The 27884-nt window shown below is 51.9% G+C and overlaps 12 protein-coding genes across 12 annotated transcripts; 8 read left to right on the top strand and 4 right to left on the bottom strand.

Moving 5' to 3' along the window:
* Nucleotides 1-13: 13 nt before the first annotated feature.
* On the top strand, nt 14-1780 carry TRV_04102 (uncharacterized protein; the record flags this gene model as incomplete). Its single annotated transcript, XM_003021725.1, has 1 exon — nt 14-1780. One exon carries the CDS (start codon nt 14-16, stop codon nt 1778-1780), a length of 1767 nt encoding a protein of 588 aa, XP_003021771.1.
* Nucleotides 1781-5548: 3768 nt separating this feature from the next.
* Nucleotides 5549-6501, top strand: TRV_04101 (proteasome component Pre3, putative; the record flags this gene model as incomplete). Its single annotated transcript, XM_003021724.1, has 3 exons — nt 5549-5677; nt 5733-5948; nt 6001-6501. 3 exons carry the CDS (start codon nt 5549-5551, stop codon nt 6499-6501), a joined length of 846 nt encoding a protein of 281 aa, XP_003021770.1.
* An 879-nt stretch (nt 6502-7380) lies between these two features.
* Nucleotides 7381-9051, top strand: TRV_04100 (transcription regulator (RTG2), putative; the record flags this gene model as incomplete). Its single annotated transcript, XM_003021723.1, has 1 exon — nt 7381-9051. The coding sequence occupies one exon, from the start codon at nt 7381-7383 to the stop codon at nt 9049-9051; it is 1671 nt and encodes a 556-aa protein (XP_003021769.1).
* A 152-nt stretch (nt 9052-9203) lies between these two features.
* Nucleotides 9204-9875, bottom strand: TRV_04099 (uncharacterized protein; the record flags this gene model as incomplete). The annotated part of the gene is made up of 1 exon (XM_003021722.1): nt 9204-9875. One exon carries the CDS (start codon nt 9873-9875, stop codon nt 9204-9206), a length of 672 nt encoding a protein of 223 aa, XP_003021768.1.
* A 1182-nt stretch (nt 9876-11057) lies between these two features.
* Nucleotides 11058-12141, top strand: TRV_04098 (uncharacterized protein; the record flags this gene model as incomplete). Its single annotated transcript, XM_003021721.1, has 2 exons — nt 11058-11427; nt 11486-12141. 2 exons carry the CDS (start codon nt 11058-11060, stop codon nt 12139-12141), a joined length of 1026 nt encoding a protein of 341 aa, XP_003021767.1.
* A 271-nt stretch (nt 12142-12412) lies between these two features.
* Nucleotides 12413-13996, bottom strand: TRV_04097 (uncharacterized protein; the record flags this gene model as incomplete). The annotated part of the gene is made up of 1 exon (XM_003021720.1): nt 12413-13996. One exon carries the CDS (start codon nt 13994-13996, stop codon nt 12413-12415), a length of 1584 nt encoding a protein of 527 aa, XP_003021766.1.
* A 1697-nt stretch (nt 13997-15693) lies between these two features.
* Nucleotides 15694-16566, top strand: TRV_04096 (uncharacterized protein; the record flags this gene model as incomplete). The annotated part of the gene is made up of 1 exon (XM_003021719.1): nt 15694-16566. The coding sequence occupies one exon, from the start codon at nt 15694-15696 to the stop codon at nt 16564-16566; it is 873 nt and encodes a 290-aa protein (XP_003021765.1).
* Nucleotides 16567-16767: 201 nt separating this feature from the next.
* On the bottom strand, nt 16768-18596 carry TRV_04095 (uncharacterized protein; the record flags this gene model as incomplete). The annotated part of the gene is made up of 5 exons (XM_003021718.1): nt 16768-17014; nt 17063-17559; nt 17606-17935; nt 17984-18297; nt 18443-18596. The coding sequence occupies 5 exons, from the start codon at nt 18594-18596 to the stop codon at nt 16768-16770; spliced, it is 1542 nt and encodes a 513-aa protein (XP_003021764.1).
* A 666-nt stretch (nt 18597-19262) lies between these two features.
* Nucleotides 19263-21104, bottom strand: TRV_04094 (uncharacterized protein; the record flags this gene model as incomplete). The annotated part of the gene is made up of 3 exons (XM_003021717.1): nt 19263-20561; nt 20607-20897; nt 21027-21104. The coding sequence occupies 3 exons, from the start codon at nt 21102-21104 to the stop codon at nt 19263-19265; spliced, it is 1668 nt and encodes a 555-aa protein (XP_003021763.1).
* Nucleotides 21105-21795: 691 nt separating this feature from the next.
* Nucleotides 21796-22276, top strand: TRV_04093 (conidiation-specific protein Con-10, putative; the record flags this gene model as incomplete). The annotated part of the gene is made up of 2 exons (XM_003021716.1): nt 21796-21918; nt 22118-22276. 2 exons carry the CDS (start codon nt 21796-21798, stop codon nt 22274-22276), a joined length of 282 nt encoding a protein of 93 aa, XP_003021762.1.
* Nucleotides 22277-23528: 1252 nt separating this feature from the next.
* Nucleotides 23529-25560, top strand: TRV_04092 (amino acid permease, putative; the record flags this gene model as incomplete). Its single annotated transcript, XM_003021715.1, has 2 exons — nt 23529-25200; nt 25355-25560. The coding sequence occupies 2 exons, from the start codon at nt 23529-23531 to the stop codon at nt 25558-25560; spliced, it is 1878 nt and encodes a 625-aa protein (XP_003021761.1).
* Nucleotides 25561-25811: 251 nt separating this feature from the next.
* Nucleotides 25812-26759, top strand: TRV_04091 (3-oxoacyl-(acyl-carrier-protein) reductase; the record flags this gene model as incomplete). The annotated part of the gene is made up of 2 exons (XM_003021714.1): nt 25812-26098; nt 26186-26759. The coding sequence occupies 2 exons, from the start codon at nt 25812-25814 to the stop codon at nt 26757-26759; spliced, it is 861 nt and encodes a 286-aa protein (XP_003021760.1).
* Nucleotides 26760-27884: the final 1125 nt, after the last annotated feature.

The raw sequence follows: 27884 nt of genomic DNA, 5'->3' as shown, positions 1-27884 counted from the left end.
ACCGAACGAGACCATGGCCACTCACTCACGCCGAAGATTCCGAATAACCGGCCTAAAGACTCCCAACCCAAATCTACCACCATGCGATCCGTCTCTATGGATCGTCTTTTATAGCAAGGCGCCCTCCATCGACCAACTTCCGACTTCTCGCATTCCCGTTTCTCCCCAGACACAGAACATACTTGGCCAGCGTCGCTACATTCAGAGTCAAGGCCAGCTTGCCAGGAAGGAATTCATGCTGCATGACAGGAATAACTGGCCCACCATCAACTTACCGCCTCATGGACAGCAGCAACAGCCTTACCCCCAGCCCTACGCTGCGCAAATGATAGCCCGTCAGCAGGTTCCGCACCCACCCATGCAGCAGCAACAAGTCGTTGGATATCCTCCTGGTGTCGTCCCGCCCAAGGCCCAACGCACTCAGCGATTACCTACCGCCGCGGCCCCTGCCGTCCCAGACTTCTCTCTGGATGACGAGGAGGTGTCGACAGGAGACATTCTCGATGCACTTACGCCCAGAGATATCAGTCGCATGCGTTACAAGAATCATCACGAATGGATGGAAGAAGTCTTGGCTTCACCGTATCGAATGGACCAGATACTCCCTGTCGACCTTGGACTCGGTCGCAAGGGTGAGCTAGAGAGCTTGACCAAGGGTTATTTCTACGCTCCTGGCGCGCTGGCATCCCAGCGAAAAGAAGGTGACGGGCCACCACCAGCAACTGGCAAGATGGACCCTGGGAAGGCAGAAGAATTTGCCAACTCTGTTGCTAAACGGCTTGCAGAGATGAATGCTGAGATGGAGACCATGAGAAAGAAACATGCTCGCAAACTGGAAAAGACGAAGAAACTTTCAGCCTTGAGAGAAGCAGAGTTAAACCTACGAGATGCAGTCATTGATCCGTCAGACACTGGGGATGAAATCTGGAGGGTTGAGGGACGACTGCGCCTTGAGCAAGAGGAAGGCATGTCACCAGTTGACTACAGCGATAAATCCCTGAAGAAGAAGGTAGACGATATTGTCGACGGACTACAAGCCAGCTGGGGGAGGACTGTTGTTCCGGTCACAGATATCAAGTGTGTGGAGAAAGGAGGCCTACAGGAGCGGGTGCAACCTCCACCACCACCTCCTCAGCCCGCCATATCAGATGCCAACATGATTAACACATTACATTATTCGCAGTACGACGGAGCAACCGACGGCGGCGTTGAAACGGCGCCTGGAGTCTCTGCTCCTGCACAGGGGGTACCTACATCCGCGCCCTCGCAGCCGATGCTATCATCAGCGGCACCACCACAACCCGTAACCACGGCTCCGCAAACTAGCGAAGACGTTGTCATGGGTGGTGTTGAGCCTTCAACGCAATCACATGCGACACCGGGACAGCCAGCAGCAGCTGAAGGGGATGGAGACTGGGTAATGGTAAATAAAGATGGCCAGGCGTCCTCGGCGTCACCCTCCAAGGACCTCAGTTCTACCGTGGATGAAAACACACAGCAGCCTACCTCCACTGCTGGAGCACCTAGCACAACTACTGCTGGGGGAACAACTGCTACTGTGCCCGCTGTAGAAGCCACTGTACCAGGAACCACTCCTGGGGCCACAGGCGAGTTTGAAGATGAGAACATCAATACTGCCGGAGAAGCACTGGCTGACTACCATGGAGATGTAGGCGGTCTTGATATGGGCGGCATAGATGACTCTGCCTTTGGAGATGCCTTCCATGCCACTGAAGGGAACATCGGGGAGCATCATCATGAGACAGATGAGATCGCGTAGACGGTCAGGTCAGCTGTACGACTACTTCAATACAGGGAGGCTGCTGGGCTGCGGAAGCTGGAGTCTGGAAAATTATTTGGAAGCATGCACTTGCTTTTTGTTTCGCTGCTATCTTCCACAGCTATTTTATTGTTTGTATTTTATTGGAACAGTAAATGTTGTTATGTTTTTATCAAATCGGTGATTTGGCGATGCGATAATTTGGTATCTATCATTTTGGCAGCATTAGTCACAAGTTTCTATCTGAAGAAGCCGCACGGAAATATAGAGATCTGGCTCGCTGAGGTCGACGATGAAACTACGAGCATTGTCTAGAAAATGCTCGAAAGCTACTCTGTAGTTCAATGTTATTTTCTTCATGCAAGGCGTGCCAGAGTTGAGCCTCAAATCGCCGCCATCTATCGGCCTTATTCCTAGGAGAACAACGCGGGAGTGGTTGGATGCCTAGCAACCTTCAAGCGACCTCGACTTTGTTCATGCAGGGGACGCACGAGACAGCGAGTTGACTGGATGCGATCAACTGGTTTTCATCTCCTTGCACTGCCTCTCAAGTCTGCTTGAAGCATTTTGTGGCTGACCATGCCAGTGGAAAAGAAAACATGACTCGTGATGTCATCACAGCGGACGGCCTATCGACCCATTCAACGATTTATTTCATGCAGACGCGCTGCAGCAGAGACTGAATAACTGATACGCCGCATTTCGGGCTCTTGATAAGGCTATTTCTGTGTAAATTACCCTTGTCGACCGCTTAGCGACCGCTATGCTGCCTGGAGATGGACCAGGCCAGCTGGCTATGGGTAGGCAGGACAAGGAACATATATACTGCGCAGCAGAAATGTAGTCGAAGATGGAGGGCAGATATTTATGTAGAGGTGGTGACCTTGTATCTTCTGATATAAATAACTCCTCATGATCCGTCGTCTATTCCCTCCTTGTTCGCTCAAGTCATCGTTATCCTCCCAGTGAACAGGTCACGGCACCAGGCATCTAGATCCGAATATCTATATAAAAAGTGACTAGCAGTACGCCCGTTGAAGACAGTTAACCGCCTCCCCGTCCCACTTCAATAGAAGATATTCGGGGCCATACACACACAAACGCTATATCAAGGTACATCCCTATACCTAGTCGTCTTAGAACTCATTTCTCACACCAGAGAACCGCAGAACCAAACAGTTATCCTACACACAAAAGCCGAGCTACATCACATCCAGCCAACTTCTGCCAACGGCGTAAAGGCAGCGCATCTTCAAGTCAAGAAGACGCCGGCAAGACCAAGCCCGTCAAGATGTGCCACTGCGTTATTGTCTGCAAATGTCTGCCCCGGTTTACGCTGATAGAGCCACGCCGTGGGATACAGAAGAAACCATGCCGTCTCCAACGAAGAACCAGCTATCTCATACCTGACTATCCTCCTCCTCGGCTGAACATAGGCAACTTCGATGACCGTCCCTACTGTGAGGGTGGGCCGGCCTTTTCCATTTACAGCCATTATAGGATGGAGTATCAGCGGGTACGCATTACCCAGAGGACACGCCGCTATGACCTGCCTCGTCCGGTGAGCAGGAGATACCATGAGCCCCGATTCAGGACATGTAACCCGTCTAGGTTTAGGGAAGTGCGGCCTGATGGGTATAATTTTGGGGACAATCTATGGTGATTAAACTGCATTTTCACTATGACTCTGGTGCATGTCGGAGAATGGAGAACGGAGTTGAGAGTGAACTGTGTATTGTTGCTGGCTTATACTTTATTTTTTTCACCTTTTCGGATATTGCATGTTTGTTCTTCCCTCTGGGTGGCGGTTTTTGATTCAAATTGCATTGTATACCCGTATTTTCAACACTCGTTTACCAGTTTGTTGGTGGTTTTGTATCATACAGATTGTCAATTGTCTAGTATCGATAGCCTTAATACCCCTTCAACGTTTGATACTAGAGCTATGTGTAAATAATCAATATCAGTTGTCTGTAATATTGAAGTTGTTGTCTCATCTTTTGCGAGCGTACCGATATATGGGCCAACCATATCCATCGACCAACGACAACAATGAAAAAGGGGGTCAAACTCACTGTCTACCATGGGACGGCGACATCGTTGTAGTTCTACTAGTTGCCTTTTACATATCTGAAAAGACCGTCTGGAATGACACATGACGTCATTACATGGGAGCATAAAATAAGGGAAGGAGACATTCAGAGGCGACTTTCGCCTGCTTATCGACGTTACCATGTTTACTCTGCTGATTCCTCTAGAGAGTTGAAGCAGTGTAAATAACCAGAAGACGATATTCACATATTCAAACAGAAGGGAGAGTACTTATCAAATCAAATATGTAAGTGGTGTGAAGTCAAGTTTTGAAACGAGCCATATATTCTGACCTCTGTAGGAACCGCACCCGACATAGTGTAGGCTCTGAGCCATTGAGGCACCGCTTCAGCATAGCCTCGCTACGAGGCATCCAGCAGCCTGAGTTGAGCAAGGAGCTGTTCAAGGTGATCAAGACCGAAGGCCATGCTGTCAACTCATACAAGAATGCAGGCCAGGACCGTGTGCTGGCGGCCTCACAGCTGTCAAACTGGGGTTTCAACACAGGAGACCCGGCAGTCTCTGATATATCAGACAAGCTGGGGATCATTTTGTCTGAAATCGGCGAGCAGGAAGACCTATACTCATATAACCTGGAGGACGCAAGATGTGTCCTGAAACATATCAGAAACACAGAGGGTTCTGTCCAGCCTGCAAGGGATCACAAGGCGAAGATTATCGATGAAATCCACAAGCATAAGCTCCGTGACCCGGATGGTGCAAAAGTCACTGGTCTAGAACAGGAGCTTGTCCGAGCTGAGGCTCGCGCTCTAGTTGCAGAGGCCCAGTTGACCAACATGGTATTTTCCTCATTCTTTTGCCTCATTTTGCCTCCTGACAATGTAATATGCTAACGCGATGGCAGACTCGCCAAAAGTTCAAGCAGGCCTTTGACCTGCACTTGGCTGCGACCATCGAGCGGGCCGAGAAACAGGCCCAGCTTGCCCGTCACGGCCGCCGTCTCCTTGCTCTCATCGACGATACCCCCGTCGTCCCTGGAGAAGGTAGGGAGAAATTTGACCGCCTTGAAGACAGCCGTCAGATAATGGAAGATGCTGAGGCAGATCTCACGTCGTGGGAGCCTAACCTCGAGCCAGTCCCCATGGCCTCCGAAGGGCTCATCCCCAAGAAGATTGAGGCTCATACGAACGGAAACGGCGTCAATGGAAGCGGAGTCAATGGCAAGGCAGTAGAGGAGAGCGAGATCTAGGAGGTCTTCTCCTATTTTATGGGGTCAAAAAGGCATAACTAGCCATATGATGCTGGAGCCGTCGCCCTGCGTTGGATTGCTGCTTTTGTTGACAATTAGTTAGTTAGTCGATGCTCATAATAGCTATATAATTAGGGTGTCCCCTACCTATTTTGCAGCTGCATCATCGTCTCTCCCTCTCTCCATCCCTTCATCGTCCCTCCTTGACTGCTTGTCGTCGTCTGTTTGTCGTCTTCAGCTTCAACTCCAACTTCAACCTTGATAAGAAACAAGTCATGTTCACGTGACCCAGGCCGCAAAAGGAACGCGAAAGCTCAAGGAAGAAGAAACAAACAGCCAGCCAGACCAGCAAGAAACAGCTTCACCACCTTTGCAACCTCGCAGCCGAGATATCTGGACCCTGTGGCAGCTTGTCCTGGCTTTTATACAACCGATATATACCAGCAGAGTCTGACGAATACCGCAGAATGGACACCCTCGTTGCCCAGTACTCCCGGCCGTCGAGCTTCCAGGACGACTACGAGGCGGAGCAACAGGATGTCCTAGAGAGAGCTCCTCCACTGTCTCTCAGATTCTCCCTCCCTCCTATTGACAGAGTAGGTGACTGTAGGCAGCTGTTGTTTGCTGGACCATAACTAACCGACTGTGCAGCCCTCCGCTTTCCTACGAGCTACAACAGACGATCATGCCAACCCAGACTGCAAGATTGCCCATGGTACAACAACACTCGCCTTCAGGTTCCAGGGCGGTATAATTGTAGCTACAGACTCGAGAGCCACAGCGGGCAACTGGATAGCCAGTCAGACGGTCAAGAAGGTCATTGAAATCAACAGCTGTTTGCTCGGGACCATGGCCGGTGGTGCTGCTGTATGTCTAGATCTCCACGTCTTCCTGTTTGCACCATCTAATAAAGCTATAGGACTGCCAATACTGGCTCGCATACCTAGGCATGCAATGCCGTCTTCACGAGCTTCGACACAAACGTCGTATCTCCGTTGCCGCTGCCTCCAAGATCCTCGCCAACCTAGTCTACAACTACAAGGGAATGGGTCTCAGCATGGGAACCATGTGTGCCGGTGTCACCCCCGAGGAAGGTCCGGCACTATACTACATTGATTCTGACGGTACGCGGCTGCCAGGAAACTTGTTCTGTGTTGGATCGGGACAGACATTTGCATATGGTGTGCTGGATGCAGAGTACCGATATGACCTGACGGAAGAAGAGGCCCTTGCTCTTGGGTCTAGAAGTATTCTTGCTGCTACCCACAGAGATGCCTATTCCGGTGGATTTATCAATTTATACCATGTTAAGGAAGATGGATGGGTGAAGCATGGATTCAGCGATACCAACCCTATTTTCTGGAATACCAAGCTTGAGAAGGGCGAATTCTCAAACGTCTCTGAGAATATTGTGAACTAAACCTTTACATACCAAGCTGTTACTCCTTCTTTCTCTGCAATATTCGATGCCGGCATGCATGGTGTATCAGATGGACGACTGCCTGGGATAAATCTACGGTGATTAATATACTGTATCATTATCAAGTCACCTGTGAATGAAACGAATGCATAAGACCTAATTCTGGTATCATAAATCCTTTGTTGCGTATTACTGCCCTAGGATCATTTCTCTTTCATTTTCCTTTTCCATATAGATCCACGATATATCAACTAGTTTCTTTCCGCCGGTTCCTTGGTCGTCAACATCAGTGGTTGCGGAGTGGCTATAGTCCGGGGTTATTGATATATAGCAGCCCCTTTTTTTGCAGCAGCTCAACAGACTTGTTGCAGACATTCCCTTGACCTTCAGGGCCAAATGAAGAAAAGGAAACAAATATCAGTCCTCCCTAAATACTCTACCTATGTAAAAGAGGCCCGCCCGGGCGGCTGCAGATATGCGGAAAAAATGAAACTCCGCAGTAACTTTCGCTTGCTGGGCAGGGACCCGACACGATCAGATGCAAATGATAAAACAACTTGCAAGGTTAATATATAAACAAGAATTAAAGACTGAAGATAACTATTTCACATGAGAGTAGTTTTTCAGAATACTAAATATATACATATACTAGATACTGGAGCCCGTGTGCTGTAGTTCAAGCTGGCATCAAAATGGCATCCGCAGCGCTGAAGACGATAGACTCGCGGGAGACGCAGCATCTTCACGCCGTCGTGGACATGGGCAGGTAACTAGTTAACTAAAAAACTGATGGCCCCCTTTATATGTGTAAGCTAACTCTTAAGCAGCAATGGTATTCGCTTCTCAATATCCGACCTATCCCCTGTGACGCAGCGGATTATGCCAACGGTCTTCCAAGACCGCGCAGGCATCTCGCTCTATGATGCACAGTTTGGGGCTGAAGGCAGCGCCAGAAGGCCAATTCCAGACCAGGTCCGGGACCAGATAGTGTCACGGCTGCTGCGTTTCAAGGTGACCTGCGAGGACTTTGGGGTGCCAGAAAAGAACATCCAGATGCTTGCTACAGAGGCTACCAGGACAGCACCTAATTCAGCAGACTTTCGAGCTGCCATTTACCGAGCGACGGGATGGGAAGTGACCATGCTGCCCAAGGAGGAAGAAGGCCGAATCGGAGGGCTGGGGATTGCATCCAGTCTTTCCCGGGTCGAAGGTCTGGTCATGGATCTCGGCGGCGGCAGTGTGCAGCTGTCGTGGATGATATCTTACCCAGACAGTACCGAGATACAGTCGTACCCTGAGGGATCAATTAGTTTCCCGTACGGGGCTGCTGCGCTGACCCGGAGGCTGGACGAGGCACAGAAGATAGGAGATGAAGCGGTACGACAGCTCAAAGACGAGATTCTGGGCTGTTTCCGAGGCGCTGTCTCTGCTCTCGAGCTACCTGCATGTCTACAGGAAAGAGTAGAGAGTGATGCTGCTGGGAGTGGTGGCCTTGACCTTTATCTCAGCGGAGGAGGATTCAGGGGCTGGGGGTATCTCCTGCTCAGCCAGTCCCCTATCAGCCCCTATCCCATTCCGATTCTCAACGGGTTCAGTACTGACCGGTCACGGTTCCTCGACACCTCCGCAGCCATCGGTACCTTGTCTTCTGAGTCAACCATCTACGGCGTCTCGGCCCGCAGAGCCACGCAGGTTCCAGCCGTGGCATTTCTTATCAATGTCCTGGCAGAAAGTATCCCATCGATACGTAAGATCCACTTCTGCCAGGGAGGTGTGCGTGAGGGCGTTCTCTTTGACAAACTGCAGCCAGAAGTTCGACAGCAACATCCATTGATTGCTGCTACGTCTCCCTTTAAGACTGGTTCTGCGTCCGATATTGCTCTATTGCTGCGGCAGGCCATACCCTACGCAGCTTCAAACGATGCAAAGAATCTGTATGCGCCTCCACCAGCAATAACTTCTCCGGGTTTCATCGAAGCCCTGGCCAATTCGATGTACATGCACTCGTCTGTTCCGAGAGCATCATATGCAAGCACAGCTCTGCATTCTACGACAACCGGTATTCTTGCTTATGCACACGGTCTCTCTCATGCAGACAGGGCCATGCTTTGCCTTGCTCTCTTTGATAGATGGGCAGGCGACGTTTGCCCCTCAGATGAGCTGTTTCTTCAGCGAATTCGGTCAATTCTCACCTTGCAAGAAGCTTGGTGGTGTCAGTACATTGGCCGAGTGGCCGGTCTGGTCGGCAGTATGTATCCTGCCGGAGTGATCAGAAGTGATGATGATCGGATCAGCTTTTCAGCCAGGCTATCTCATCGTCAGACCAAGAAGGGCTTAACAAAGCATCTATTGAATCTCGTTGCTAAGGTACCGGATTCAAAGCACCCTTCTTTTGATGGAGACTCTATCACAGCCGGGCTGAAGAGGATCAAGCGGACGGGAAAGAAAGGTGAGCATCTACGAGGTGACGAATATGAACAGACTGATCTACTGGACTCAGAAGACGAGGGCTGGCGATTAAAAGTAGAGACCGAGCTGGACTGCATATAGTCTACGCTTGGGGCATACTTAGCGGTATATCCCTGGTACTTGTGAAGCATTGCGAAATGATTCTCTGTTGAGTATCAAACTGTCTACCGAGCAAAAACAACATCACCATCTAACTCCGCTATACCTTTCCAACCCACGATACGTATCTGTGTCTACCGAGAACGTCCACCCATGCCACCTGCAGTGCGACCTGGTGGTGGGCCAGGTGGTGGGCCAAGGGAGTCTTCGGATCCATCGGACAGCGAATCGTCATCGAACTCATCATCAGTGTCGTCCAACTCCAGCAATGGTTCCATAGTTCCACCTGAACGCCCCCAAGCCGGAGGACTATATGAAGGCGGGCCTCGCGGTGCTGCAGACGCAGATGAAGGTCCCGGGGCATCTGGCTGCGGTCCAAAGGTCTCAAGTCTTTTCCATTTGGCCATGCAAGCCTCACAGATGCCTCTGATATCATTGACGAGGACGGCACTGCTACCTCCGTCATCTGAGACGTCTCGCTCAATGACTGTCTCTACGGGATCCCCTTCATGGCCGCACTCCCAGCGATCCTTGGACAGGTAGAATTCCTTCTTCCGCCCGGGTACAGGGTTGGCGATTTCTGGGTTCTGCGCAAGGATGGTGTCGTAGTCTTCCCACTCTGCAGGCTGGGGAGTGACGGGCCTCAGGTCTGGGTTGGCTGCCATGGCGGCCTCGAGCTCTGCGATCACAGCAGCCCCATCGTCATCCGGGGCTCTAGATGCGGATGCCTGATTGTTATTGTTGTTATTGTTGTTAGTTCTATTAGCATCTGGCTCTGAGCCGGAATCACTGGAAACGAAGGACATATTGGCAGCACAAAGACTGAAATTAAATCAGAGGCGCAGCAAGTTCCTGGGAGAGATACAAAGTATCTAGCAGTTCTGAACAGGGCCATGATAGTCTGTCTCTGAGAGCCGATGGCCATTTATAATGTAGCACCGTCATTCCTAGTAACTGACGCAACCACCGCCAGCTTCACCAGCCAGGCAGCCAACGCAATACTGTGAAATAACCCTGACCATACTGAATCATATGACTAAATGTCTCAACCGCTAAGTGTCACTAAAGTGTCTCGAAGCGAGAGCTACACTTATTTAGCGCCCACAAACGGCTACCAATATCAGCATCCCCCCTACTCATATCTGCCTCTTTCACCAGCATCTGCTTCACTGACGGCACCCGGGAAGGCTCCGGCTGGCTCTTGCATGCCTGACCTTTGCCTCCCTGTCCCTGTCCACTGGATACAGCAGCAAGAAGAATAAGCAAAACTGCCTACCAAATATCCATGGATGGACCAAGGATAGTTATCAAACACCAGCGCAACTCAATATCCCGGATATTCGGATGACTAAACCCCCACCACCTGTTTTCTTGCTATAAAAAACCCCGCAGGCCGTTTTCTCCCCATCTTCTTCTTCTTCTTCTTCTCTTCATCATCATCGAATACCAACTTCGTAGCCGGACAGTTCAGCATCAATTGCCCTTTGTCCAGCGATAAGATCTCGGTTGACACTCACAGGTGACACTTCGTCGACTTTCTCCCTTTTACCTACCCTTTCGTAGTTACATAGCCACTAACTGCCGTATAGACACAACATCAAGACCGGTACATCTCTCCAAGATGGAGGTCATGACTCCCCAGATGCTGGGAAGAATATCCAATAAATGGTCAAGGTATCTCGAATATAACAACTCGTGTGCATGAACCGGTGTTCGTTGTCCTCGATTGTCTTCGTCCTGCATCCAACTCTGCCTCCTCGTGTGGGGGATGGTCCAGAGAGATGCTAGATGCATTGAGGCTTCGTTCTGAAATTATACGGTCCGAACTTGATCTGGATAATACCAGCGAAAGGATCATGCTTCCCCCTTCCCCTCCGTCGCCCTCTGGCTCTATCTCCAGAGGGACGATGAAAGCACTGCTGTTGGATCATCTAACCTCGTCTAGTCTTCCGCCGTAAACACGCTATCAAACGTCAAATTCTGCAAAGATGGCTCCACCACCAACTGCTACTCTTACTGAGACCGTTGCCTCTGTTGGCAATGTTGTCAGAGACAACTTCGCCGGCGAGGGCAACACCCTGGCCCAGGCTGCCCCCGAAGCTGGCTCTGGCTCTGGCTCTGGATACGCTCTGCTGGACGACTTTGCCGGTAAATGGGAGGAGTTCAAGTTTGCTCCCATCCGTGAGAGCCAGGTTTCCCGGGCCATGACCAGCCGTTACTTCAAGGACATGGACACCTACGCCGAGAGCGACATCGTCATCGTCGGTGCTGGCTCCTGCGGTCTCAGCACCGCTTATGTCCTCGGCAAGGCTCGTCCAGACCTCAAGATTGCTCTGATCGAAGCCTCTGTCTCTCCTGGTACGTTGCCGTATTGCGTATCACACCTCTAGTAGTTGACTAGCTAACGGATGAATAGGAGGCGGTGCCTGGCTTGGTGGCCAGCTTTTCTCTGCCATGGTCCTTAGAAAGCCTGCCCACCGCTTCCTCGATGACCTGGGTGTCCCGTATGAGGAGGATGCCAGCAACCCAAACCTCGTCGTCATTAAGCATGCCGCCCTCTTCACTTCGACCTTGCTCTCCAAGGTGCTCTCATTCCCCAACATCAAGCTCTTCAACGCAACCTGTGTCGAGGACCTGATCACCCGTCCTCGCGCCTCTGAGGCCTCGGGCTTCCAGATTGCCGGTGTCGTCACCAACTGGACTCTTGTCACCCAGCACCACGATGACCACTCCTGCATGGACCCCAACACCATCAACGCTCCACTAATCATCAGCACCACCGGCCACGACGGCCCATTCGGTGCTTTCTGTGCCAAGCGTCTCGTTTCTATGTCTGCCCTTGAGAAACTCGGAGGTATGAAGGGACTGGATATGAACTCTGCGGAGGAGGCCATCGTCAAGAACACCCGTGAGGTCACCAAGGGCTTGATCATCGGTGGAATGGAGCTTTCTGAGATCGACGGATGGCACCGTATGGGCCCAATCTTCTCTGCTATGATGCTTAGTGGTCTCAAGGCCGCTGAGGTTGCCCTCGAGGTCTTTGAAGAGCGAAAGAAGGAATGCTCTGCATAAACGCCTTTTCTCATGTTTTTATTGACTTGTCATGATGATACCGAATGACGATGGGAGGGAAAATATGTGACTTCGGTCGATGAAAAGATATGTAGTTAGTTGGTCTGTTGAACTTGACCATTCACTTCAGGCTTAACTAGTATACGCTCATTAGCAATATTATCTAAATTGTACTCTGCTCTTGATGTTATATATGTCATATCATTCGTAAATCCAAGTCATGACGCTTGTCATAAAAAAAAAGAGCAAAACGTGGAGGTGGAGGGGTTTATTAGTGAGCACTCTTTTTGGGCGACCTAAGATCCTCCTCTATATCCAGGCCTAGGCCCAACACCGTCCGTCTGGTATTCTTGATTTCCCACTGGAACTCCTTGAGTGCCCGTATCTCACTACTGACGAATAGTCCACCAATTAGACCATCAATAACACCGGCAGACAAGCTAAGCGTGCTGACAAGGCAGAGGATGAACGAAACGTATGGACGGGGTGTCCACCACGTTCCAATAAAACACCCAATGGACACCGCTATCGAGATGAGGAAGTGGCCTAACCTTGCTCGTCGCTGGAACCGTTCTCGTACCATGTAGACAGATATCGTATCCAAGATATCATCATATACATCAGCAGATAAGGCGGGGACTGGTTGTTTGGTGACTTCTGGAGGCAGATTAGATGTCTGTCGTAATATAGCATAATCATTGATGGCTGTATTGGGGCCAGTGTGGCTTTGGATTGGCAGGTAAAGAGATGGGGCATTCTCATCGTCATCTGCATCACTGGACGGTTTCCTTTCAGTCCGGTAGACAGGCGGATGGGCTCTGACAACAGTGGCTTCGACCGAGAAGTGATCGCTCAGAGAACAATGAAGTGTTGGGTGACGCTCCATCATGCCCACCCTAGCAGAGTGGATATTCCATTTCCATGACGATGATGAGGATGGGACAACGTCATCAGTGTGATTGAGGTATAATCCATTCCCTACGAAGATATAATCCAGCCTCTTTGCATATGGGTCTGGTAGACTGCCATCAACACTGATATGACCCTCTCGAGCCAACCTTTTCTGGTCTTCTTTGGACCACCGCCAGGTATTAAAGGCTCCATCACAAGTTGCCCCGTTTTCAAGTATATTAAAGTCTGCACTTGGAATTGGCTTGTTACGCGCAATTTCAGCGTCATCTATGGCTGCACCGATAGACGACTCTGGGCGAAGGTAGCGCCATACATCTGTCACTGGGGCGTGGGCGGTGATCAGGCGATGTGCAAAGGACAAGGGAAGCATGTTAAAGTCTCCGAGACCGATAACCAGATGCCCTCTCTCCGCTGCACCACGCATTAGCTTGGCTATTTCCCACGCCTGGGCAGTGCGGTGGCAGATATAAGAATCGTTCGGCTCCCGCTCATAGGGGGCATGAAGATGCGTACAAAACACCGCAGCAACATCCTTTGAGCCTGGTCCAATCCTTATTCGCGCGTACGCCACTCCCTTTCCCACAAACCAGTCCCCTCGAAAGAAAGCCGTTGGCCGTCCGTTCAGCGGATACTGGAACATACTGCTTTCCTCGATCGGCCATTTCGACAGAATCGCCAGTCCTCCACCAAATATTCCGCTATGGTAGAACTTGCCATAGGGCAGGATGTGCCTAGTCTCGTTGCGGATCGCATTGTAATCTTCCTGTGTCCAGCATTCCTGTAACCCAACTATCTCAGGGGGAAAATCGGCGTTGGCGAGGCGTTTGCCGATCTCCAACAGTCTCTCACGGCGGAACTTGGAGATATACTTTAAGCCCCAGCAGTTAAAACTGATAATGTTGATTTTATGGGGCGACTCATCGCTATATTGCTGGGTGGTCATGCTGACTGCGCTCCGTAGTACTCCGTATGAAGAATAACGACGATGGCTCACAGCGCACGAGACGCGGTCCCCCGCACAAACTGAAACCGCACGAGACTTAGCGGCCGCCGTTCAATCCCAAAACTTTTCGATTGTCAGATGTAACGCCTTTCCAGCGCAATTTCTGTGCTTTTCCCTCGCCTCTTCAGCAGTACCGACATGCAGACATGCAACGCAAAAGATCGAAGTCGTTTTGTTTTCCTTTTCGGGATATCCAAATATTCAAATGAGCCGCCTGTCACGTGACGAATCTTGATCCTCAGCCATGGATCCATCGAAATCTACTCCGTACGGTTAACTAGATAGAAAGCATAAGCAGTGCCAGAGTTGTGTATTATTTCAATTAGGCTAAACATCTAACCAAAGTATTATTTATGCCTTGCTTGATACGTTTTTTCCTCCTAAATACTTACTATTAACGCCCATTCCAGCCTCTTTCGCCCGGATTACGTAAGATCTTTAATCCAGAGCCGCATACCAGGTGACACAAATAAAGATTAGCTCACCGCCTTCAGAGAGCCCAGTACTATTGGCTAGTTGCTAATAAAGCTTAATTCTGCCACTATCAAAGATCGAAATTCCGCAGGAAAAACAAGCAAAAAGGGTGACGAAAAGACCAAGAAAAGGAGAGGAAGGAGAGAAAAGGCAAAGGAAGAGGCAGCAGGCATGGGTGACGAGATCCCTCCTACAAAAAAGCGCCGGCTGGACGATGGAAGTCCTCGACCCACAGACAGCAGTTCGTCAGACGAGCTCGGGAGAGACACGGATACTGGCCGGCGAAGAGCCAGCCTGGAGAGAGATTCACGGCCACAATCGCCGAGCTATCGCTCTCCGAAAGTGAACAATCTATCATCAAGGTCGCGAAGTGCGTCAGGTAGCGATGATGAGCTTGCCGGGAGTGTAGAGGCTCCCTGGCGGTCTCGGTCGGGCCCCCGTTCACGGTCACATTCACATTCGCAGTCACCCTCACGGTCACCACGATCAAGGTCAAGATCGCAGTCTCAGACTCGTTCTCGCGGTACAAGGAGCAGATCGACGTCTACAACGAAGGAAAGGGGAGCGCAAGGGTCTGATCGTGGGTCAGCGAATGACCGGGAATACAGCGAAAGTGAATCGGAGAATGAGGACCAAGCAACACGAAGTCGACAGCAGACTCCCAAGCAGACCACGCCTCCGCCACTACCTCAGCCTGAATGCCTTTGTTATAAGGAGAAGTTTGTGCTAAAAGGACATCAGCGAGGCGTTTCTGCAGTGAAGTTCTCTCCTGATGGGACGATGCTAGCAAGTTGCTGTAAGAACAACTTTTCCTTTAGACGACTGATCTTTTTACTAACCTATTTTTAATAGCTGCTGATGCCACAATAAAGATATGGAATACAGCTACGGGGACTTTGGTTCATACTTTTGAGGGGCATCTGGCGGGCATATCTACTATATCTTGGAGTCCAGACGGGGAAACAATTGCGTCAGGGTCGGATGATAAGTCAATACGGCTCTGGGATGTGATGACGGTTTGTACACATCTATACACAAATTGCTACTATTATACAGCTCATCCGGGTATTAATTATGGATGTTTATAGGGCAAGCCGTATCCAAATCCGTTTGTCGGCCATCACAACTACGTCTATTCGATCGCCTTCTCGCCTAAGGGAAATATGCTGGTTAGCGGTTCATATGACGAAGCAGTTTTCATATGGGATGTACGATCTGCCCGAATCATGCGCTCTCTACCTGCCCACTCAGATCCCGTAGCGGGTGTCGACTTTGTCCGAGACGGCACGCTTATAGTCTCCTGCGCCGGCGACGGTCTGATTCGAATATGGGATTCGGCAAGCGGACAGTGTTTGCGCACGCTTGTCCACGAAGATAATCCCCCAGTTGCATCAGTCAAATTTTCACCAAACGGGAAATTCATCCTGGCCTGGTCGTTGGATGGATGTGTACGGTTATGGGACTATGTGGATGGACGATGCATAAAGACATATCAGGGGCATACCAATGAAAAATACAGCATGGCAGGCACATTTGGGCTGTATGGACATCGACGACCCCCCGCTTCTTCTAAAAAGTCTCCCAAAGAGCAGCAGGCAAACATTGAAAAGGAGTACGCTTATGCAGCGAGCGGGAGTGAAGACGGCAGGATAATATGCTGGGACGTGATAAGCAAAAAAACGCTGTTGGAATTGACGGGTCATTCTGACGTTGTTCTGGGGGTAGATGCCTTCTCGCCGCCCACAATGGACCAGAAGAGGCTTATGGCAAGCTGTGGTTTGGACCAGACGGTTAGGATATGGGAAGAAATCGAAGATACAGCAGAGGTGAGAGCGGAAGAAACAGCTTTGAAAGATGTACAAAAGGAAGAAAGCCCAGTGGACAAGGCAGAAAATGAAGATGCATCGATGAACACTGGGGAGGATCCCGCGATCAAGGCTGATGATAATGAAGGCTCAGATATGCAAGAGCAGACTCCTTTGATGGAGAAGGCTAGCAATGACAAGGACAGCGATGGTGATTTGGTTATGGGATAGAACAGCATCAGTCATGAGCGTTGTATAGAGTTATGACCATGGCCATGGTACTACATATTCGCGTTGTATCGCACGTTCATGATATATTTATCCAGGATATATACATCCAGCTATTTCTTTCACACGGTGACCAGAACCAGCAACCGCATAAGTGACCTAATAAGAAGAGGCATATGCATATACGGGGAATGAAAGACAGATCTAAGCATTTTCGATGATTTCAGCGTCCTGCTTACGGTCTTTGGCGTTCATACCAGCCACCTTGTTCTTCGCGGCCTCGGACTCGATCTGCTCCTCAGTGACCAGCCCGGCCACTCTGGCTTGTTCTTCGACGCTCAACGGCGCAATAACATTCTCTTCTGTGAAGTAGTTGGTCTCCTTGACGTAGACGACCAAGACATACACCATACCGATGACCCCAATCACATATAATCTATCCTCGTCAGTACTATAACTAATACTAATATATATAGACGAGCAATAGCAACAGACTTACGAGAACTGGAGAGACAGCTGGCCTACAAAGGGCACATTTTGAGCAGCCATAACAAACGAGAGGCAGATTCCTAAGCTGAGAGTCCCTTTGAAGACTCCTCCAAACTGAGCCAGCTTCGACGGATCATTGGTAAGGGCGCTGACAACCCATTCGATAGTCATCTGGTAGGCAGCGTAAATGGCACCAAAGAGGAGGAAGAGCGCAAACATGCCGCCGAACTCTGGATCGGTCCAATCCTTTGCTTGTGGTTTCTTGAGGCTGCCGATGTGGTTGATATCAAGCCAGGCATAGAGACCCGCGCTGGCACCGAGAGATATGGCGGCGATGAATGCTACACCGACAAAGCCTCTGGTCTTGCGGCTCTTGACCTGTCGATTATCGAGGATAAAGACCATGACCCAGGGCATGAAGACCTGGATTGAGTGGAAGGCCAGGTTGTTTAACGACCGGGTCCTCAGGTTGAAGTAGAATGCTCCAACACGCATGTTAGTATAGAACTACTTAACATGCAATGAAATCACACATACCATTGATACTACTGACCAAGGCAAGGCCCATCTCGCAGCCTAGGATGGCAGGGAAAAGAATGAACATCCGAGGGTCAAAGAAGGCCCTGGCCATGGACTTGAGCTCGGTAGACAGCTTGGTCGGTTTGAAGACGGCGATATGGGTCCCATCCTTGCGGACGACCTTCTGCGGGTCGACAAGGAAGAAGAGGGCCAGGAAAAAGGGGAGACAGTGGATAGCTGTGAATGTCCCGTAGACAGCACTGGAGACTCCTACGGCCTTGTGCTGGTGGAAATTGGCTGCGAAGGCGATGATGGCACCCACAGTCGCGCCGGTTGACCGCAGCATCCACTGAATACTGATGAACTATGTACTGTCAGCGTGTACCTACTGTTCCTTATGCATGGGGAGTACCTTTGCTTTGTCCTTTTCCTGGGGATAGGCAAACTGGATGAAGGCTGCTGCTGTCCACAGGGGCCCGCAAAGGGAGCCCAGGAGGGCCCCGGCTAACAGGGGGAACCAGCTGTGGCCTGTACGGTCGTAGTACCAGAGGCCGGCGACGTACAGCGGGTATCCTATCGAGCCCAGCATGACGCTCTTCTTGGGCTTGAGGATGTTGAGCAGCGAGCCGCCGAACCAGCCGCACAGCGTAAAGAGGCCGTACAAGATGACATTGGTCAACGAAGCAACCTGCGCAGAGCTCGGCTTGCCTCCGCCGGCTCCCAGGCCTATGACGGCGACGTAGATGCCGGGGGCACAGAAGAGGACCCTTGAGCAGTCAGCGTTTGGTATCTGGCATAACTATATACTTGTATGTTTATTTTATGGTGTAAAGGAGCGGGTCAGGGGTAGTTAAGGCGACTAGGAACTTACCATCCCATGATGAAGTTCTGGGTGTCAGGCCGGTTGAGCCGTAGAAGACTCTCCATCCTTGTTGTAAAGACCATCTTGATGAAGATGGAGTTATACCGATAGATGTACAAGGTGTATACAGCGTGGAGGAGTGCCTGATATATATAGCAGCCATGGAGATATGGGTCCCCCCCGCGTACCCCAGAATCTTGCAGCAGCTAACGAAGATAACAGCGCAAGGATTGGCCAGAATGCCTCTCCACTGGGCCCATACGTACACGACAGACTTGGACGACGTGGGAGATGCGAAAAGAACCTGATGTTTGCCGAAACAAACGCTTTACCGAGAGATACGAGGCAGGTCGAGCATCTCCGAGATTTTGAGTGCTGACAGCAGCTTGCCAGGAGCTTGGCTGATGCTTGACTGCTGCTTGCTATCTCATTGGCATGCTATTATTACACTTGTTCATTCCATGCTGGCGGTGCTGGCGTCAAACTAGGAGCCTGTGGCTGGCCGGGATGGTTCCGAGATAACCATGGCCTTCGGCTTTGGAGTGCGGGAGATTGATAGGGGGTATATCTAGCAGACCAACCCCAGACAACAGCAGCCGTTCTCCTTTTGATAACTAGATGAACCGTGAGACTATTTTTGTATTACACTAACTAACTACCTAGGAGAGTCGTAAGAGGGTGGAACAATATGTACAGAGAAAAGGAGCAGAAGGAAAGCTTCAGCACTGCTGGAATCGAGGTCATGATCAAATGAGCAAGAGAATAAAAAAGAGTAAGGGAATAAAAGGGAAAGGGAAAGAGAAAGGAAAGAGAGAAAGAAACAAAGCCATTATAGGAGGTATTCGCCGTCGCCAACTCGCTCGCAGAGATCCTTGAGCATCCTGCCACCCCATTCGAAGTCGTCCAGCTCAAGGTAGATCTGGGCGCTTCCGCGAGCCCACCAGGAGCCCTGGAAGAAGAAGACAGGCATGAGTGTCTCGTACTCGGTGGCCATCTTGCGCATGATCCAGTCGCTGACACGGAACTGCACGCCTGGCTTGCTCCTGACAGCATACCAGCCCTCCGGGAGCGGGGTTTCATCACCATTGCCAGCATCCAGCTTCAGGGGCAAGAGAACGTTTGTCATACAGCAGGCCGACACGCTCTGGGACTTGTTATCCAGCACTTTTGTGCCCAGTATGCTGGCCATGAGTGCACCGGCTGCCCGGGCCAGGTTGACGCAATATGTCTGGATGGCCTTTTCACCGCCGCATACTTCCTGGCGCCAGCGGATCGACTCGGGAATGCAGAGGTAGCCGAAGTTGTCCATGGGAGCGACGAATTCAAAGTTGTACACAAAGGGGGTCTTTCCGCTGGCCAGAGCCTGAGCCAGCTTGCCGTCGACCTTGCCCTGCTCGATATCTGCAGTGGGGATGAAGCCGTGGCTCAGGGGCAGAGTGCTGCGAACCATCCACTGGTTGCGAGCAGCAACATATAGTGCAGCACAACCACGAGGTATGAACAGCCATTTGTGACAGCAGGTAACGAAGAAGTCAGGGTCAAGAGCAGCCAGGTCGATCTTCATGTGTCCAGCAGCATGAGCACCGTCGACAAAGCTCATCACACCCTCTTCGCGACAGAGAGCAACCAGCCGCTCAAACGGGAGTCTGATGGCGGGTGTGGACGAGATGGTATCAAAGATACCCAGACGGGGGCGACGGCCGGCTTCCCGGGAAGCCTGGATGCCCTGTCTGAAGAGCTCTACGACCTCGTCGTCCTCGAGCGGATAGTTGAGCTGGACCTGGCGAGTTCTGACCAAACCCTGGCTCAACTCGCCGACGTAGCCAGTCATCTTGCCTAATGGCGCAAAGATGATGCTGACCTGAATGATCTCGTCAAGTCCGTCTTCGTTCCAGACGAAGTTACGCATGATGGTGTTAGAGGCCGTGGAGCCGTTGGCAACCAGCACGATGTTGTCTGGGTCAGCGTTGAGCAGGTCGGCCACGGCCTCGCGCGACTTGTCCAACCATGCAGGGAACTCGTATCTGGAGAACGAGCAGGGCCGGCCCTCACAGCGTCTACGCAGCTCATGAGCCTTGTTGAAGATGGCTGTGGGCACGGTACCAAAGGAGCCTATCCTGTTGTCAGTCTATACATCCAATACGTTTATGATTGATTGGTTACTGGAGAGTACCATTGTTGAGCTCGGTGTATGTTGGGTCGATAGAGAAGTGCTTGAGCATTTCCCGTCCAAAGGGAGTTCGCTCATAGCGAGGACGTGGTGGTTCGATGCTACCCATGACAGTGATACAATAGTCAATGTGTTGTTGCAATTGGAAATGTTATTGCTGATGATGATGTTGATGATGATAATGTTGGACGTTGGATACAATGGGAGATACAGCTTGGTAGACAGACAGACAGATCGACGATGGGCTTCATCTCCAACCGTCCTGACAGCCCGTTTATATACCCGTTTCTCCAACTAGTTAGCTGCTCCATCCACCGCGTTTCCCCAGACTCGGCGGGCCGTAGAATGAACTGGTCTGGCTATGACAAATAGCGGTGGGCTAGGTCGAACATCCTGATTCCTCATTCCTCATCCTCATCACACGGCCTCTGCACCCCACGGGGCAGAGGACAGAAAGGGGAAACCTTTTGCAAGCAGGCTGGGGAAGAAAAATTCAAACATCCCGCGATTCTGGTACGTAATTGTGAGCTGGTCGACCGAGAAGGGGGAGGGAGGGCGAGCTACAGCCTTTGCCCGGCGTTCTAATCCCCTTGTCAAGCAAGCCCATTAGTATATTGACGGAGGAGAGCGTCAACCTGTTCACTTGTCTCATTTGTCCAGTGAGAGGGCGGGAGGATGTAACTGGAACTGCTCCGCAACGTGAAGAGGGAGATCCCCTGTCCGCTGGTAGAAATTAAGAGTTGTGATGGGTTAATATCAAAATGCTGATATAACCAAACGATAGCAGAGAGCATCCCTGCCTATAACTCCAGCTTCACGTGAAATGCAAGTAAGGTCCCTGCCCACGAGAGCTTTTGAAAATGCTTGATCGGATGCATCGACGAGGAGGTTGCCAGCTCGCCAGCAAGGAGGAGCTCAGGCTGCAACAAAGGCAAGCAAGGCCGTGTTTTCGTGGCAGGGTAGGGGAAGCAGGTCGATTGGACTCCTGGTGCTGCGGGCCCGATGACAGAATCATGACGATAGACCGGGGACTGATATGACCTCATCTCGCCCCCCTGGCCGTGTATATAGCAGACTAGAGCAGCCGGGAGAAGAAAGAGGAGAAGAAGCCCTGCCAGAAACAGCTGCAAGAGTTATCGAAAAAAGGACTATCAATATCGAATAACTAGATATCTGATTCCACAAGATTGCCATGGCAGACTACAACCCGGCCAACTTTGCCAACCGGCCGCAGGAGGAGGTCGAGGAGATTGCCAGGAAGGGCGGCCAAAGCAGCCACAGCAGCGGCTTCGCCAGCATGGACCCTGACAAGCAGGTGTGTCGTCTCTCCCTTTTCTCCCTTTTCTCCCTTATATTAGCTGTAGTTCTCTATATTATTATTGGCGTCACTCTGTTTGATACTCGGTTATGAGCTGTCTCTCTCTCCCCTTCATCATGAGACGAAGCACCCCCCCCTGGCCAGCGTCTGTTCTCTCGCCCGAGGCCATGGCTAATATACCTATACACGAGGCTAGCGTGACATCTCGTCCAAGGGTGGAAAAGCATCCGGCGGGTCTTTCGAGCCCGGAAGCGAGCGAGCCAGGGAGGCCGGGCGGAAGGGTGGAAAAGTCGCAGGAGGCGGCAGCAGGATGGTCGACGAGGACGAGGAGGACCTCTTGCAGGCCGAGGACTAGTCACAAAATGCCATTCTCTTTTGTCTCTGCTTTGTTTGTCTCTGCCGTAGCCTGTATATCCGTTGTCGTCGCCGTCGCCGTAGTAGTAGTTGTAGGTGCAGTTGTAGTAGTCGTAGTCGTAGTAGCCGTAGTAGTCGTAGGTGTAGATGTAGATGGAGGAGCATCGCCGCCACCAACGTCACCACCGCCGTCGCTGTCAAGGCGATGCAGCTCCCGCCGGCCTTCCCTGGCGACTCGACGACGGAAGCCCGCGTTGTACAGCGCATTGCGGACGGCGAACTGGCCCACGCCCAGCTGCAGGACGGTCGCGAGCTCGAGATACGAGAGCTGGCGGTTCTCGGGCGACGCGCACACATACTCGACCAGCCGGTTGACCTGCGCCCGCGACAGCTGCGACGGCCGCCCGCTGCGTCGCTTGGGCGTCGGATCGCCAGACTCGCATGTCCACTGGACCTGGCGGTGCGTGATGCCCTTGCGCTCGGCGATTTCTTTGTACGTGAGGCCCTGCGCGCGCAGCCTGAGGATGTCTGCCCGCGACTCCTTCGACAGGTGTCTGGCCATGCTGGCGATGGCGACAGCGACGGCGACGGCGAGGGGTCCCAGCAAGCAGTCTGGGAGGAGACAGGACAGCAGGACAGCAGGACAGCAGGATTCAGGATTCAGGATGCCGGACAGCAGGGGTCGGGAGGCAGAGAGCTGGCGGGCGCTGCTTGGATAATGCTTATGGGAGCTGCTGGGCGGGCGTTGCTGCAGCTTCCAACGCGAATGGCGGCGCTGTGTCGGCCGTACGCAAGTTTTGTTAATCCGCCGCGGGCTTTGGGCGGGACTTTTGCGTGGCGACTAACGTTATTTACGTACGACGGCCACACCCCGGGCATAGCTGCAGCCGATCTTTTTATATCTCCAGAATTTTAAAGAAGAGACACTTCGACTGCGTTACGATGGCCGATGACGCTGCGGCCAGCCAGGATCGCCGGCGACGACGGGCTTGCTGGCCAATGGGCGGCGGCTGCCCCGGGTTTTGGCCGCCCCCCTGCCAGGCCTCCCCATGCCGTGCCTTGGTTGCGGGCGTGCTGGCCATCACACGACGGGGGCCAGGACGACGGTATACTTACAACTCATCGACCAGAGCACCAGCGCGCGCAGAGCTGGCCGCTTAGCCGTCGCATCCTGGCGATGATGTGATCGAGTCAACCTTGCGGGCTCTTGCTGTCTGTTCTCTGGACGGCTACATCACGGATATCCAGCAGCCATGGATGATATCAAACCGGCCCCAGCTGGTACATACAGCAGTTACACCAAAACAGCAACAGAAACAGAAGCAGATGCAGATGCAACAGCAGCAGCAACAGCAGAAGCAGCAGACTATGGCGTCGAGTCTAAGCGCGAGCTCGAGCAGAGGAATGTCGGCAGCCTGCAGCGGCGACTCAAGGCCCGTCACATCCAGTTCCTGGCCCTGTCCGGCGCTATAGGGACGGGCCTCTTCGTGGGCAGCGGCCAGGTGCTCTCGCTGGCCGGACCCCTCTCTGCCTTTCTCGCCTACCTCATCACGGGCGCGAACCTGTACGCTGTCATTACCAGCCTGGGCGAGATGGCCACCTGGCTGCCGCTGCCGGGTGCGGTTCCGGTGTATGCAGCTCGATATGTTGACCCTGCGTTGGGCTTCACCTTGGGCTGGAACTACTGGTACCAGCTCACCATCGGGGTGCCCATCGAGATCAGCGCCAGCGTGCTGGTCATCGACTACTGGCCAAACCCCGTCCCCAAATGGGCGTGGATCACCATCTTCCTGGTGCTGCTCGTCCTGCTCAACTGCCTGCCCGTCAGCTACTATGGCGAGGCCGAGTTCGTCTTTGGAGCCATCAAGCTCACCACCATCGTCGGCCTGATCATCCTCATGTTTGTCATCATGCTGGGGGGCTCGCCTACCCATGACCGCATAGGCTTTCGATACTGGCGCAGCCCGGGCCCCATGGCCGCCTACCTCCAGCCAGGCGCCCTGGGCAGGTTCCTTGCCTTCTGGAAGGTCTTCATACAAGCTACCTTCAGCTACGGTGGCAGCGAGATGGTCGTCATCGCTGCAGGCGAGACCCAAAACCCGCGCTACAACATACCCAAGGCCGTCCGCCGCGTGTTCTGGCGCATCCTGCTCTTCTACGTGCTCGCCATCTTTCTCGTTGGCATGTGCGTCTCGTCCGAGGACCGCAGGCTGCTCAACGCTCTCCGCACCGGTGCTCCAGGGGTCGGTGCCAGCCCCTTTGTCATTGCAATTGCAAACGGCGGCATCCCCGTGCTCCCACACATCATCAACGCTGTCGTCCTGTCATCTGCCTTCTCTGCTGGCAACACTTTCTTCTACGCAGCCACTCGAGTCCTCTATGCCACTGCCCTGGACCGCAAAGCTCCCGCGTTCCTCCGCTTCGAGCGGCTTGGCGTCCCCTACGCCTGCGTCGGCGTGACCACCGCTCTCAGCCTGTTGGTCTACCTCAACATCTCCTCCAGTGCAAGCGAGGTCTTCTTCTGGATAAGCAACATCTCCTCCGTCAGTACTCTCCTGGTCTGGGCCTCCATCTCAATTACCTACATTCGCTTCTACCACGGCATGGCGAGTCAGGGCATCCCGCGCTCCGCCCTTCCTTATCGTTCCCCTTTCCAGCCTTACCTTGCCTGGTTTGCGGTCACTTTCTGCGCCGTTGTGGCCTTTTTCAACGGCTTTGATGCCTTTTTCCCCGGTAAATTCAGTGCAAAGACGTTCATACCCCCTTATATAAACATACCCATCTTCGCTACCTTGTTTCTCAGCTACAAGTTTATATACCGTACCCGGCTCGTCCCACTGCACGAGATGGACTTTTTCTCCGGCAAGGAGCATGCTGACCGGCTCGAGAGCACATGGGTCAAGCCTGTTGCAAAGAATTTCCTACGTAAGTGGCTGCTCTGCTTTACTGTCTCACAGGACTCCTTGGTGTCTCACCATGAGGCGTTTTACTTATATGACGCTGATTCGGCCTGCCGTGCCCCTCGTGCTCAGAGCGTATCTGGTTTTGGATTGCTTGATCGTAGCAGTAGAACCTATAGTAAATACCAGCCAGCATCTATCCTGCGTCTCCACGCTACTACTATCTAGCACCTCTCTCGACCTTAGGGCGCTCCCTAGTTACCATGCTTACCAATCACCTACCTTCTCCCGTCCGGTTACCACCAGCTCTCAGCATCCACTATCCTTTCTATCCCTCTTTTATCTCCTTTATAACTCCAGCCTACTACCCCTTATCCCCATCTAAAGAACGTTTCTTATATCCGGATGCTGACAAATGGATATAAATCTCACTCTGATTGGTCAGCGGAGTTATGGCGGACTTTGGGCGGAAGGCGGGGATAACTGGCAGAAAAGACGCTGAGGCCGGAGTTGGAGATATAAAAAAAGGCATAGGAGGCGGCGAGGTGGGCGACGTAGAAGTCAAAGATAGCTTCATAGTCATTTGCCATAGCTATATTTATTGTCCTATTGTCCTATTGTCAAGTCCGGCCAAAAATGTCCAAGGTGTGGCTGATTACAGGGTGCTCGAGCGGGTTCGGCAGAGAGATCGCCCTCGCAGCAGCCAGACGGGGAGACACCGTGGTAGCCACAGCTCGCAACGTATCCAAGATCGAAGACCTTGAGAAGCTCGGCCTCGGAATCATCAATAAAAGACTCGACGTGCTGGACAGTGACGAGCAGATAAAAGAGATTATCGCGGACGTCGTCAGGACAGTAGGACGCATTGATATCTTGGTCAACAATGCAGGCTACATCCTAGAGGGCGCCATCGAGGAATGCAGGTACGTGCTGACGCCCAGCGAGATCAGATCCCCGAACTGCATATGCACACCGGCCACGCCACGCGATTGGCACTGACATCATCACAGCACAGACGAAGTGCAGAAGTGCTTTGCCACAAACGTCTTCAGCCAGTTGACAGTTATCAGAGCTGTGGCTCCGTACATGCGAGCCCAGGGTAGCGGTACCATCGCTAATCTAGGCTCGATTGGCGGCTGGCACGGCTCGGCGTCGATGGGCGTATACTGCGCCACCAAGGCTGCAATCGCCATGCACACGGAAGCCCTCAAGGGCGAGCTCACACCCTTTGGTATCGACGTCACCTGTATCGAGCCGGGATACTTCCGCACCAACTTCCTTACAAGCGGGAACAGGACCATTGCTCAGAACAGGATCCCCGAGCTGTCCTCGACCACGGACCAGGCAAAGGCCCTGCTAGACGCGTACAATAAGAAACAGCCCGGTGATCCCGTCAAGGGTGCAGCTCTCATTGTCCAGGCCTTGACCAAGTCGGGGGTATGCGAGGGGCGGGAGCTGCCGATGAGGTTGCCGCTGGGCAAGGATGCCATCCGCTTCATCAACGAGGACTTGAGGAGGAACAAACAGGTTCTGGATGAGTGGGAGGCGATCGTCTCCTCTACAAACTGCGATGATATCGAGTAGTCTAGTAATAATCCGCAATCTTTATCATTAAGGAGTTTCCTTCCTCTCTTCTTCTATTTGATATCAGCATTAAGTCCAGTAGTAACAGATCGGCTACTCACATAACTATACCCCTTATATCCAGCATTGCACAACACACTCGGCTACCATGCACTGTCCCTGCAACCGTCTCTCGTCCGCATTTTCACCATCTTCTTCTCACCGTCGCGTCTTCTTGTCTGCTTCTTGTCTTTTCTCTTCGTTTTTTTGCTTCCAACGCCGAAATACCGTGCTGACTAAGCGCTTCGGGCCGAGCCGCCTCTTCCAAAAAGGGAAAGCTATCAACTTTCAATATTTTCTGGTCAACATCAGAAAAAAAATATTTTTTGATCAAGACTTCAACTATCGTTGGATTGGGAGAAGGAACGGTGGAAGATATCTTTGATATATAACTGCTGGAGAATCCTTCTGGCCACCGCGCCTCCGACACCTTTGTCGCCGCTACCAGAGATGCTGTCGCTGCTTCCCAGCCGCCATTCTTGCTTGCTAATTCATGTTATTTCGCTGTTATTCTATGAGAAAGCCAGGCAAAAGATGGTTTGCTCATCATACGGCCACGCACATATTCTGCTATTTTACTTGTATGATACCCATTCCTAAGTACAAGCAAGCGGAGAGGGAGACGTCTGTGAGACCCTCTGCCGCAGCTCAGTGGGAGATTGAGCTGCCAGATTCCTATGAGTTCCACGAGGCCAGCCTGGCGAGCTCGACTATTAGATATAAGCTTTTGCAGCAGTTACACATCAAAGCAGAGGACGATCTATATAAACTCGATTTCATATGCGAGTGTTGAGCCTTGGGCTGGAGACTGTACAGCGAGATAGATAAATATTCAATTCGTGGGGAAGATGCTGTCCTTAACTCTGACTGTCTCCCTTGGCTTCCTTGTGTCCTTCTCCAATGCGGAAAGGATAGCATCCACGCCGTCATGTGTATGTCTGTATGGTGGTGACAGACTGGTTCGTGATACTGATGGTGACCTGCCCCCTTAGTGTTCGTTGCTTTCTGAGGCCTTTCCAGATACTGTCTACAACAAAGATACCCAGGCTTGGAGCTCTGAGAAGTATAATTTCTGGTGTTAGTGTA

This window comes from Trichophyton verrucosum, assembly GCF_000151505.1.
Source record: "Trichophyton verrucosum HKI 0517 chromosome Unknown contig00324_1.f1.exp, whole genome shotgun sequence".
NCBI classification, from domain to species: domain Eukaryota; kingdom Fungi; phylum Ascomycota; class Eurotiomycetes; order Onygenales; family Arthrodermataceae; genus Trichophyton; species Trichophyton verrucosum.
This window is presented reverse-complemented; position numbering and strand designations above follow the sequence as displayed.